General features: G+C 49.1%; 1 protein-coding gene across 4 annotated transcripts in view; it reads left to right on the forward strand.

The window, feature by feature from the left end:
- Positions 1–11,107: 11,107 nt before the first annotated feature.
- The window catches only part of RAB3B (RAB3B, member RAS oncogene family), a 133,709-nt gene continuing 131,559 nt past the window's right edge, over positions 11,108–13,257 (forward strand). For 2 of the 4 annotated variants that reach the window (XM_073357745.2, XM_073357747.2), the window contains exon 1: positions 11,108–11,480. Coding sequence is in view for 1 of the 4 variants with exons in the window: in XM_073357743.2 (XP_073213844.1) it covers positions 12,743–12,762 (20 nt within the window). In the remaining 3 variants the exon portion in view is untranslated. Of the gene's footprint in view, positions 11,481–11,744; positions 12,043–12,582; positions 12,763–13,257 lie in introns of those variants that run through there. The other 2 variants (XM_073357743.2, XM_073357746.2) reach the window with 2 other exon arrangements.

The following is a 13,257-nucleotide window of genomic DNA, read 5'->3' on the forward strand; positions in this document are numbered from 1 at the left end:
GAAAATTCCTGCAGTGTGGTACAAATTATTTCTAGAGAGCTGTGGTGGACCCTAAAATTTTCCCTCACCCCATACATACTAGGAATTCAGCTCTAGGAGTGCAGGGCTGTAGAGTTGCCCAGCAGGCCCTAGAAGTCTCACACTTGCCGGGAGTTCATCATAAAGAGTGAAGGGGCTTGGAGGGGCCTTTTTTTTTTTTTTGGTAATGCAAATTATTTTTAAGGACTGATTTTATAAAAAAGTGTTTACTCCTTAGAATGAGTCAGTTTACCTAAAAATAAACAGCAAAACTTAGGATCTCTGCAAATAAATACATAAATAGAACTAACAATATAAAAAAGACCTGAAGAAGAGCTCTGTGTAAGCCCGAAAGCTTTTCTCTCTCACCAACAGAAGTGGTTCCAATCAAAGAGATTACCTCACCCCACCTTGTCTCTTCAGTATCCGGGTCCAACAGGGCTACAATAACATTGCATAGAGTACAAGAAGTGTGGCTATGCTAATGAGACTCTACTGCAAGCCCCATTCCACAGCCTGGCAGCTCTGCTCAAACAATGCCATCCAAGATCGCTTGGTCAGAGCCATCCCACCACCTGTGGGGAAGGTTGCTATGAACTCAGCCATCCCTGGAACAGACAGCCAACTGCGACTGGACATTGTCATCACCAACGAGGAACAGAAGAAGATCATCATCAGTAGTTCCTCACAGTTCCCTTTGAAAACAGGACCCCGGCCTTCCACGATGCCCAGTCTTGAAAGTTGGAGAAATACTTCCCTCTGGCAGACACCTTGAGAGCTAGGGGCTACAAGGTTCAAACTTACCTGCTGATCGTCGGAGCCCTGGGTGCATGGGACCCCAGGAACGAGTGAGTTTTGTGAGAATGCAGAATCAGTCAACATTACGCTCGGCTGATGCGGCAACTCGTGGTGTTGGATGCCATCAGATGGTTGAGGGACATCTATCTCAGCACATCACCAGACATTGGCAATACCAGGAGAGCTGAGCTGGAGTGCCAATGAGAAGGGAAATCGGAAAGTAACTGAAATACTTCTCAGGTTGTCCCTTAGTAGATATAATCCATCAATCTCAAGTGCTCAATTACTGAGGGACAGTCTACACTCATTCCTATATTTGCTTTCTACAACCAGCTCACTGTATAACTTTTCACGAGTGATGTACCTGAATACTTGGATGCTAATATCTAAATTGTATCATTAAATGTATTAATCTTATTTGGGTTATTGCTGATTATGTACCGTATATATATATTGTATTACTTTTAAACCACGCTTTGTACTTTGGGATAATTTAAGCACTATACCCAGATGTACAGACACTCTTTCCTTAACCTTTGTATTATATAATTTTAATATTAGTTTTAATAATTTTTTTTAAATCTGTTCTAAAAAATAAATAAATAAATAAAAAGGTGGCTTGCAGCTTTCCCAACTGCCACCCGGGGGAGCAATCTGCCTGTTCATTCTAGCTGCAATGAGTAGCTTCAGTGAGATAGACTTCAACAAGTTAAAATGCAAGTTTTTAAAAGATTGCACAATCTTTTGCCCCTCTGCTATTGTGCACTTTAATGCGCAGCTTCTTTTCATAATCACAAACAGCCATCACACATTTCAGGATCCTAGTAATGGCTCAAACCATGGTTCCTTATGGTTTGTCCCACAAATGTTGTAGTGGAACCCACAGCAACCCTAGCCTCTTTTATTTTGACAGTGAAGCCACAATCAATGTGATATGAGACAAACATTCCCAAAGACCTGGCTTTTCAGGATGTCCTGAGGTCAAAATAATGTGGCCACAAAGTCATTTTAACTGACTTCTCCAGCCGCTCAGTTTTCCTTTCCCTGGCAGGTGTGAGGAACTTGCTTCAGGCTAAGATAGTTGTGATTCAAGGTGGTCTCCATCTCTCTTTCTCTTTCCTTTGCTTGCTTTCCTTTGTCACCCTGGGCCTTCCAGCCATAATCCAGTTACTTAAAGAACACATGCTTTCTTTGACCTGCTTTCCCTCCTACTATTTGTTGCTTTCTCTCTTTGCATTAATTGTCAACAACTCCCTATTCTTTGGTACCTACTTAATCTCTTTCAAATCTGCCCCAGCGACCTTCTCTTAATAAAAAAAAAACCACCTTGACCTGCTCCCTCTTCTTCTTGCTTCCTTCCTGGACAGGCTTCTGTCCCTATGTGTCCCTCTACTCATTCCCTCTGGTGGTGTACCAAGAACCATCTCCTTCAGTGCCACAAAGATCAATCTTTGGCCCTCTGCTTTTTTCTCTCTACGTAGTCTCTCTTATTTTACGACTACCTCTAGATTTAACAACCATCTTTATGATGCCGATACTCAATTGTATGTATCTTTTGACACCTTTAATTACCTGGCCATACTCACTCTCTGTATTGAGCAGGTAAAATTTGTGGATTTATCTCAGCTTGCTTCATCTAAAGGTGTTGAGTATGAAATAATTTTTCTTAGGCAAAAGAAGTACGTATTGTAAAACACAGCTCTAGACTTTCTTCATCTCTCTTCTCTTTGAACATGTATTTTCTCCCTATATCTCTATTATTGGTCTAATACCTCAGTGCTTTTATTCATTCCCCACACAATTTCTATACACCATGGTACTTTACTATTTATATCCAAGAGTGGAGGATGTTTGGTATTTAATTCCATAAAGAGAGGGACACATTTTGAAAGATGATCTGAAGAATAAGACCCTGATTCCACAAATGCTTGTAACATGAGTAAGTTTATGCATGTGAGCAGTCCCATTGAATTCAGTGGGGCAATTCAGGTGTATAAGTGTTTGCAGGACTAAAGCCTAAAGTTGTATGATGTGCTGTGGCAAGTGGTTAGCTTTTTGGTCAGCCCAGCAGTGTACAAAAATTAAAGCCTCAGAATTGTTTATCTGTCATGTTTCTTTGTGTGTCTCTCTCTTTACTGATGGTTTTGGTTTTGCTGTCAGGGCAATGATGATTTTTTTTTTTTGAAAGCTCAAAAAAAGTCTTAATAGAATACGGAATTTTCTTTAGCATTTTCCCAGAGATCCTCTGGGGTCTCCAGTTTCCTCTCTGTTGTATGAGTGGAACAAATACTCCAAACTCCACTCCAGACTCTTCAATCTTGATCCAGTGAAGTGCCCCTGGTAATCAACCGCCCTGAAAGAAAGAAACAAACATGCTGAAGAAAATCCAAAAGTTAATTAAACAGTAAATCAACTGCAGCTTCCCATCTGGCAGGCTGGAACAGAAGTTGCTCTATGCTTCTGGGGATGAACAGACTTTTGCTCAAATAAATGTGTTAGTCTCTAAGGTGCCACAAGTCCTCCTTTTCTTTTTGTAGATACAGACTAACTACTAACTAACTAACTAACTGCTACTCTGAAACCAGACTTTTCAGTAGGTGTCAACTACAAATACTGAAATTCCTCCTTCTGAATTACTAAACAACAGGAACTAGCCAGTGAAGCTGGGACAAATGTGCAATATACAGGAATTGTAATAATATGGGCTAAATCTATAATCAATTTTTTATAATGGCCAAAGCTGTGATAGGTGTTCACTGCAGAGGGAAAGACAAGACCCTAACCCCTTCTCAACTAATATTAGACAAATTGCAAAGAGGCTGTGAGGGGGGAGGAGGTGGATGAGGGAAAAAGAGTGGTAACAACATAATCACAGGGTTACTCAATGAAGGCTAGTTACAGCATGGCAAGGGGAAACACTATAAAATAAATAGGGTTCAGAGTAGCAGCCGTGTTAGTCTGTATTCGCAAAAAGAAAAGGAGGACTTGTGGCACCTTAGAGACTAACAAATTTGAGCATAAGCTTTCGTGATGAAGTGAGCTGTAGCCCACGAAAGCTTATGCTCAAATAAATTTGTTACTCTCTAAGGTGCCACAAGTACTCCTTTTCTTTTTATAAAATAAATAGGTGTCGTAGATGGCTAATTTCTTGTTGGAATCACAGCAGGGTCTTATGGAGAGACTGGAATTAACAGACTGATTTCAGTGTGGGTTACATCTGCTCATTGTCTTCGTGCAATTAATAGGGAAATCATTACTGTCTTTTATCATGGAACCCAAAGGTTCGATTTACAATGGTGGTTAATAGCCTACAGCCACACTTTTGAGTGAGCCATCTCTAAAACTGATCAAACTCTCTCAACACTGGATCCTAATCAACGGCCCTAAGATTCTAACCCTGGGTTTAAATTTTGCTATCTAAAATGAACTCTCTCTCTCTCAGATTTTCTATCTTCTTCTTGAGTGCATCCCAAAGGACAGCAAACATGGTGCGAGTCCAGGAACAATTGTGGCCTGGTGTAGTAAAGTGCTATTTTTGTGTCATAGTGTGATATTAAAGGTATTATGCAAACTTAATTTGTAATGAATGACATACTATATATACAAATCAAAGGGAATGAAATTCACAGCTGGGTTGGGGGCCAGCATGAGGCCTACGTGGCTCTTAAGTCTTCCTTGAAATAGGGCTTTGTGCTGGCTCTCTGCATTTTTTTCCCCCTGGCAGTGGTACATTTTCAAAGAACTTTGTCTAGTGTGGCTTCGGTGTCAGGAATATTTCATCTAGTTTGGAGTTCTTAATGGTCCTGCCATTTTAACTTGTGATTATGTCTTCTGGATGGATTGACGCTATACGTGCACTGGGGAACAAATATACTTAGGTCTAGCTGAGGTAATAAGCTGACACTACTAACTAGTGCGCAAAACCTGCTTATTTTACCATTGCCTTGCCCGCCCACTTCTACCCTCTGCCACATTTGTTCTGTTGTTTCTTGTTATAAGCCTAGACTATAAGCCTTTTGGGAAAAGGGATGGTCTTCTGATTCCTGCTCTGTAGAGCACTTAGCACAGTGGGGCCCTTAATTGGGACCCTGAGGTGCTATTTTAACACAATAAATAAAATAACAATAATAATATATTCCTTTAAAAAGAGTTAGCAAAATAAAAGATTAAAATAACAATATGAAATTAGTGTCTTAGGTCAGTTGTAATATGTAATAATGCAATTAATTAATTAGCCAATTTAATAAAATCAAATTAAAATACGTAGGAGTATTCAGTATCTTCCGCTTGATACACATGCTCACAGGACTTATGCACAGGCATTGAAAGAAGACCCGACACTATATCATTAAAAAAAATCACATCTGGATTTTCTGCACACTTCCTGTGTGAGCTTGGGGAAATTTCTTCCTTGCTTTGTCTGTTTGCCCATCTGTAGTAATACTTAACCAGCTCACAAGGTTGTTGTGAGGGGTAATTAATACTACTGTACAGTGCTTAGAGATTCTGGATGGAAGTACTATAGATAGTACTCCAAAGACCTATAGAAGAAAGTAAAACCTTGGCCAAGACAAATTCCCATGTTCCCTTGATTTAGTTTAGTAGTCCACTATACCCTATAAACTTCTTGTTCCACTCGCGCTATCCCATCCCCCCCAGTTAAGCCCTGAGTCACACAAGAGTCTAACAATAGAGACGCTCTAGTGTGGTTGAATGTGAATTTTGCAATTCCAGCAACTTTGTGAATACGCACAGTCCCTTTGGGCTGTTGGGCTCTACAGTGGCACAGTGCTCATGTGCTATCAAGAAGATTATCAGGGGATGTTTGGCAGGGTTGACTTGGAGACAGTGCCACTAGCCATACTAGGTCAAAATGTGCCCTCTCTGAAATCAGAGATAGAGACTGCGTGTGCTTCAGAAGGCTGTCTGTTTGGAATGCCTTCCTAGCCTGAGTATCTGGATCCTTGCCTTGAATTAATGCAAGCCAGTGAGAGAGAGAATATTAAAGAACAGCAACGCCAGCTGTGATGAGACAAAGCAGCAAACACCCATTATGTACATTGGCTGTTCTGGAACGTAGTTTTTGGAGAGGGATGAGGTGGGTATGCTTCCTCGAGCCAGAGGTGGATTAGGGATTTGTGGGGCCCTGAGCCAGAGCAAGTGGTGGGCCCCCTCTCCACCCCTTCTGCCTGCAGTCGTCTCTCCTTCCCCCCTGGCACTCCTGGTCTTCTAGTCTAGTCCCTTGCACTCAAGGCAGGACTAAGTATTATCTAGACCATCCCTGACAGGTGATTGTCTAACCTGCTCTTAAAAACCTCCAATGACGGAGATTTCACAACCTCCCGAGATAATTTATTCCAGTACTTAACCACCCTGATAGTTAGGAAGTTTTTCCTAATGTCCAACCTAAACCACTCTTGTTGCAATTTAAGCCCATTGCTTCTTGTCCTATCCTCAGAAATTAAGAACAATTTTTCTCTCTCCTCCTTGTAATAACCTTTCAGGTACTTGAAAACTGTTACGTTCCCACCTGAGTCTTCTCCAGACTAAACAAACCCAATTTTTCCAATCTTTCCTCATAGGTCATGTTTTGTAGACTTTTAATCATTTTTGTTGCTCTCTGTCTCTCTGTTTTCCACTCTTTTTATGGGCCAGATATGAAATGGTCCTGATTTTAATGTAGAGCTTTTCTTCATCGAGCTTAATGCCAGAAGGGAGCACTGTGATCATCTTGTCTGACCCCGTGCGTAACACAGACCATTTAGAAGTACCATTGTTTTCCAGTCTGCTGCAATGGCTTCCTCAAGATATATAGATATGTCTAAGGTACACAGACTCACTGTGTCCCCCAAGTCCTAACAAACATCCACTTTTCTACAAGAAGGATATAAACGGAGACCAGATTAGCTTTCCAGGAGAATCCTGAAACCAGAATCCATCAGTAGCAAGATATGTTTCCTGGCGCTAGAGACACTGTGGGGCAGATTCACCACCAGAACCTAGCAGAGCTCAAGTGCAGTGGGGACACAGGACCATCAGGGCACTGGTTGTGGCTCCCTAATCTGAGCTGCCTGGCCCTGGAGCAAGTTGGAGCTCTAATGTCATCATCATCGGCAATCCTTCGATAGCTCTAATGTATGGCACTGATGGAAGGTCCTTTAGGGAGTCTGCTCCGTCAAACCCCTTTCTCTCCCCAACCCTGGCACACCCCTAAAACAACTTCTTCCCCCTTTCTGTTGAGGGATGGCTCGTGCAGGATGTGGCAGAGCCCTCTTCGCCAGCTTTTCCTGGCTGCAGGTTCCTCTGCACAAGGGGAATCCTCTATCCGCCACCTCTGCAATTTTAAATTCACTTTGCACCAGCCAGTCCAGCCCTTAATTTTGTAAATGAAAACTGAGGTGATGCAGCACGAGATGGCAGCCTTTATGGGCCAGTCTACACAGGGTATAACTACAGAGGTTTAAACTCACATCACACCTTACATCATAGTGGTCAAAGTCCTCATGTAGACAAGCCCTAAGATAGGTACTGATTTGCAAAGCTACTGTGCAGTGAGTCAGAACAATCCAGGTCTGGGGAAGGGAGAAACTGTCAATCTGCCATTCATCTGGATCAATGTAAATGATTCCTTCTCCTCTTTGTACCTCTGCAGCCCTCTATTTATGGTAAAAACCACCTTTGGTCTGCAATGTTCCTATGGGAACCATGATTCCCCTCCTCTCCCTGGCTTGGGTAAGCAATCCCCCCTCTTCCTCAGCTGCTGTGGCAAGAGATCCCCCTGATGTGTAGGGGTGGAATATGAATGTGGATGTGAAGGGGCAACAGAGAAGGGGGAAGACACGCAGTTGTAATGGGAATGTAGGAGATACATGAGTGTAACGTGTGTGTGTCCAGGTATGCCTGCGTATAATTGGTATGTGTGTGTATGTGGATGCTCACGTTCACATGGGTATGGTGGGGAGCAGAGAAATGCATGGGTATACCCTGGTATAGTAGGGAATGTAGCTGGTGTGTGTACAGGAGTAATGGTGGTCTATGGCTGTACCTAATGCTCACGCATGTAGAGAGGGCATGTAACTGGAGTGTGTACAAGTATATGAGGGTGTATGTGTGTAACTGATGTGTGGGTGTGCACAAGTACACTGGGAGGGTAACTACTGTGCTTACAAATATAATGGGGGTGTATAGGTATAACTGGGGCATGTGTGTTTGTAGAGGGGGCGTAATTGGTGTGTGCATAGGTATAATGGGGGTGTATGGGTATAGCCAGTATGTGTATACTGTGTGTGTACTGGTATTGCAGGCATGTAATCCGTGTGTGCACAAGTGTAATGGAGGCGTATGGGGGTAACTGGTGTGTGTGTGCATAGAGGTATAATGAGGGTGTGAGGGTATAATTGGTGTGTGCACAGGTATAATGAGGGTGTATGGGTGTAACTGGTGTGTGTGGGTGTGCTCACAGGTATAGCCCGTGTGTAACCAGTGTGTGTGTGCGCGTGCAGGTATAATGGGCTTGTGGAGGTGTACCCGGTGTGTGCGCGTGCACAGGTTTAGTGGGGCTGTGGGGTGTAACCCATGTGTATGCACACAGGTGTAGCTGGGGTGTAACCAGTATGTGCACACACAGGTGTAGCGGAAGTGTAACTGGTGTGTGTGCACACAGGTATAGCGAGGATGTGGGGATGTAACTGGTGTGTGTGTGCTGGGGTGTAACTGATGTGTCCACAGGCGTACTGGGGTGTAACTGGTGTGTGTGAGTGTGCACACAGGTGTAGGAGAGGTGTAACCGGTGTGTGTGTGCACTCACATGTATAATGGGGTTGTGTGGGGGTGCACAGGTTTAGCGGGGGTGTAGCCTGCATGTGTGTGCACACACAACTATAGCAGGGCTGTGGGGGTGTGACCCATTTGTGTGTGCACAGGTATAGCGGAAGTGTAACCAGTGTGTGGGTGTGCACAGGTATAATAAGGGTGTGGGGGTGTAACCAGTATGTGTGCACACAGGTATAGGGAGGCTATGGGGATGTAACCCATGTGTGTGCACAGAGGTGTAGCTGGGGTGTAACTGGTTTGTGTGTGCACACAGGTATAGGGGGGATGTAACTGGAGTGTGTATGCACACACAGGTATAGCAGGGGTGTAACCGGGATGTGTGTGCGTGCACAGGTAGGTATAGCTTGGGTGTAACCAATGTGTGTGTGCACACAGGTGTAGTGCAGGTGTAACCAGGGTGTGTGTGTGTGCACCGGTGTAGCGGGGTGTACCCAGGGTGTGTGTGCACACACAGGTGTAGCGGGGTGTACCCGGGGTGGGTGCGCGCGCACAGGTGTAGCGGGGTGTACCTGGGGGTGGGTGCGCGCAGACAGGTGTAGCGGGGTGTACCCGGGGGTGGGTGCACGCGCACAGGTGTAGCGGGGTGTACCCGGGGGTGGGTGCGCGCAGACAGGTGTAGCGGGGTGCACCCGGGGTGGGTGAGCGCGCACAGGTGTAGCGGGGTGTACCCGGGGTGGGTGCGCGCGCACAGGTGTAGCGGGGTGTACCCGGGGGTGGGTGCGCGCGCACAGGTGTAGCGGGGTGTACCAGGGGGTGGGTGCGCGCGCACCGGTGTAGCGGGCTGCACCCGGGGTGGGTGCGTGCGCACAGGTGTAGCGGGGTGTACCCGGGGTGGGTGCGCGCGCACAGGTGTAGCGGGGTGTACCCGGGGGTGGGTGCGCGCGCACAGGTGTAGCGGGGTGCACCCGGGGTGGGTGCGCGCGCACAGGTGTAGCGGGGTGTACCCGGGGGTGGGTGCGCGCGCACCGGTGGAGCGGGGTGCACCCGGGGTGGGTGCGCGCACACAGGTGTAGCGGGGTGCACCCGGGGTGGATTTGCGCGCACCGGTGTAGCGGGGTGTACCCGGGGTGGGTGCGCGCGCACAGGTGTAGCGGGGTGCACCCGGGGGGTGGGTGCGCACGCACCGGTGTAGCGGGGTGTACCCGGGGGTGGGTGCGCGCGCACAGGTGTAGCGGGGTGTACCCGGGGTGGGTGCGCGCGCACAGGTGTAGCGGGGTGTACCCGGGGGTGGGTGCGCGCGCACAGGTGTAGCGGGGTGTACCCGGGGGTGGGTGCGCGCACCGGTGTAGCGGGGTGTACCCGGGGTGGGTGCGCGTGCACAGGTGTAGCGGGGTGTACCCGGGGTGGGTGCGCGCGCACAGGTGTAGCGGGGTGCACCCGGGGTGGGTGCGCGCGCACAGGTGTAGCGGGGTGTACCCGGGGTGGGTGCGCGCGCACAGGTGTAGCGGGGTGTACCCGGGGTGGGTGCGCGCGCACAGGTGTAGCGGGGTGTACCCGGGGGTGGGTGCGCGCGCACAGGTGTAGCGGGGTGTACCCGGGGGTGGGTGCGCGCGCACAGGTGTAGCGGGGTGCACCCGGGGTGGGTGCGCGCGCACAGGTGTAGCGGGGTGTACCCGGGGTGGGTGCGCGCGCACAGGTGTAGCGGGGTGTACCCGGGGGTGGGTGCGCGCGCACCGGTGGAGCGGGGTGCACCCGGGGTGGGTGCGCGCACACAGGTGTAGCGGGGTGCACCCGGGGTGGATTTGCGTGCACCGGTGTAGCGGGGTGTACCCGGGGTGGGTGCGCGTGCACAGGTGTAGCGGGGTGTACCCGGGGTGGGTGCGCGCGCACAGGTGTAGCGGGGTGCACCCGGGGTGGGTGCGCGCGCACAGGTGTAGCGGGGTGTACCCGGGGGGTGGGTGCGCGCGCACAGGTGTAGCGGGGTGTACCCGGGGGGTGGGTGCGCGCGCACAGGTGTAGCGGGGTGTACCCGGGGGTGGGTGCGCGCACCGGTGTAGCGGGGTGTACCCGGGGTGGGTGCGCGTGCACAGGTGTAGCGGGGTGTACCCGGGGTGGGTGCGCGCGCACAGGTGTAGCGGGGTGCACCCGGGGTGGGTGCGCGCGCACAGGTGTAGCGGGGTGTACCCGGGGGGTGGGTGCGCGCGCACAGGTGTAGCGGGGTGTACCCGGGGTGGGTGCGCGCGCACAGGTGTAGCGGGGTGTACCCGGGGGTGGGTGCGCGCGCACAGGTGTAGCGGGGTGTACCCGGGGGTGGGTGCGCGCACCGGTGTAGCGGGGTGTACCCGGGGTGGGTGCGCGTGCACAGGTGTAGCGGGGTGTACCCGGGGTGGGTGCGCGCGCACAGGTGTAGCGGGGTGCACCCGGGGTGGGTGCGCGCGCACAGGTGTAGCGGGGTGTACCCGGGGTGGGTGCGCGCGCACAGGTGTAGCGGGGTGCACCCGGGGTGGGTGCGCGCGCACAGGTGCGGCTGAGCGCAGAGTCTGGCCCTGCCCCTGCCCGTACCTGCGGGCTGCGCCCGGGTCCCCGCGCTGGGTTTCCCGCAGCAGCGCAGCTGGCGGCTCCGCGCGGGGGACCCAGCAGCAGCGCCCCCCCCCGTGAGCTGCCGCCCAGCGGGGAGGGCAGGCGGCTGCAGCCGCCTCCAGCGCCCCTAGCTCCGCCCTCAGGGCCGTCCCAGGTGGTCCGGCTCTCGGCCTGGGCAGGAGCCGCCGGGAGCCTCTGCTCAGCTCAGCTTCACGCAGCGCCGGGGAGCCCTGCACGGCGCTGGCTGGTGCCTCCGCCCCGCCGGGTCGCTGTGCTCCTGCCCCCTCTGAGGCTGCACCCCTGCGCCCAAGGTAAGAGCGATCGCGGCTGGCCGGGCTGCTCCAACTTTCCCCGGGTCCTCCGAAGCTGGGGGCGCCGGAGAATCCCATCCGCTCCTCTGGGCGCAGAGCTGGGGCGAGGCTGGAACCCTCCCGGCAGCTCCCAGCCCCTCCAGGCAGCCTGGCATGGTCAGCGGGCTCGGGCATGGCCTGGAGGTGCTGGGTGTATTTCAAACCTGGGGCACCGGCCCCTGCGAAACGACGAGACGCTTCCAAAGCTGCCACCGCCCCGCAGCAGGACTGCGGAGTGCGAAGCCCCCCGGGGCTCTCTGCTGCAGGAGGCGCTGGGACCCTGGAGAACTGAAGCCAACGCGCTGTTTGCTGCCACTGACCCCTTTTCTGAACCGAATGGCTAAAAATCCCCAGTGACTCCTGGCAGCCGCTGTGTGTATTCGAACAGAGCTGAAAAGAAGAGTGTGATTTAACTTCCAGAGTTCTGAAAGGAGGTTATGTAGCCTCCTCCTGCCTCCTCGCTCTCTCTGCCTCGGGACAATTTTTAATTTAACGCGGACCCTGTGTATTTCCCGTTCTTCAGGTACTATTATTATTTGTCTGGTAGTGTCCACACTGTACTTAGTTGCTTTCCTACAGAAAAGCAATCACTGTATTAGACGTATATGGAGACTGCCCCATTCCTATAAAAGAAGGCTTTATCTTGATACGGTGAAAATGTACTACTAATAATGCAGATAACAAATACTAGAGTGTAGACTTTGAGCAGGATTAAGAGTAAAGTCTGAGTTATTTTATCAAAAGGAAAAGCAGTTTAGAAACCCGCTATATGGTGCCAGGTTTTGGGATTGTGCAGCGTTACTCTGTGTGTGTGTGTTTGTTTGAGAGAGAGAGATCCACCATTTGGGGCTAAATGAAGGATGAATTAAAGAAGTGTCTGCTCTAACTCTGACTTTCCTTGCTTACTTGCCTTCTACTGTAAACCTGATTTCCCCCCATTTTAAAATTAATTTGCTTCATTTTGAAACAGTTATAAAGAGAGAATGGGGAAAGGAAGGAGTGAAAGGAAATCCAAGGGTACCAATGTCACTACCTTGTGCTTCTGTTTTAACCCATGCTATAGAGATGTTGTGATGTGTATGGAGAAGCACTGAGATTTGGTACACCTGGATGATGCCCCTGTTATCAATCCCAATGTGCTATGGTGCTGATTGAAAGTAGGTTCGAGAAGGATTAACACCATACATTGTGTCAATGACACATCCTTTGGGCTGAGAATTTCTATGCCAAGTTTAAAACCCAGGTGAGCATTTTTGAAGTTATAAATCGTAAACAAAGGGGTAGTCTGGGAATAATGTAACACAATACAATGTACTGAATTAAAAATAAAAAAAATATATAATTCTTTAAAGAATCCTTAGAGTCATGGTGACTGATGAATTGGAATAAATACAGCTAGGATGACTTGCAAATTTTTTTTACAGATATTGCTTGATCAGTTCTATATTTAAAATTAATCTTTAGATTTAGTCCTGTAGTCCTTACTGCAAGCAAAATTTCTATTGAAGTCAGAGGAAATTTTGCCTGATTAGGGACTGTGGGATTGGACTATTTATAATATTCTGTAATACTTATAGTATTAAGGGGGAAATCTCAAAAGTGATGTAGAAAAAATAGTGTATTTATATTCCAAAATGGAAAAAATTGTATTCCGAAATGGAAAAAAGAGTGAAGGCTGAAATAATATACTTCAAAAAATTCCAAATATTGGAAAGTCAGGAAACAAATAGTTAAGAGC

The sequence above is a fragment of the Lepidochelys kempii genome, chromosome 8 (assembly GCF_965140285.1).
Source record: "Lepidochelys kempii isolate rLepKem1 chromosome 8, rLepKem1.hap1, whole genome shotgun sequence".
In the NCBI taxonomy this organism is placed as follows: Eukaryota; Metazoa; Chordata; order Testudines; family Cheloniidae; genus Lepidochelys; species Lepidochelys kempii.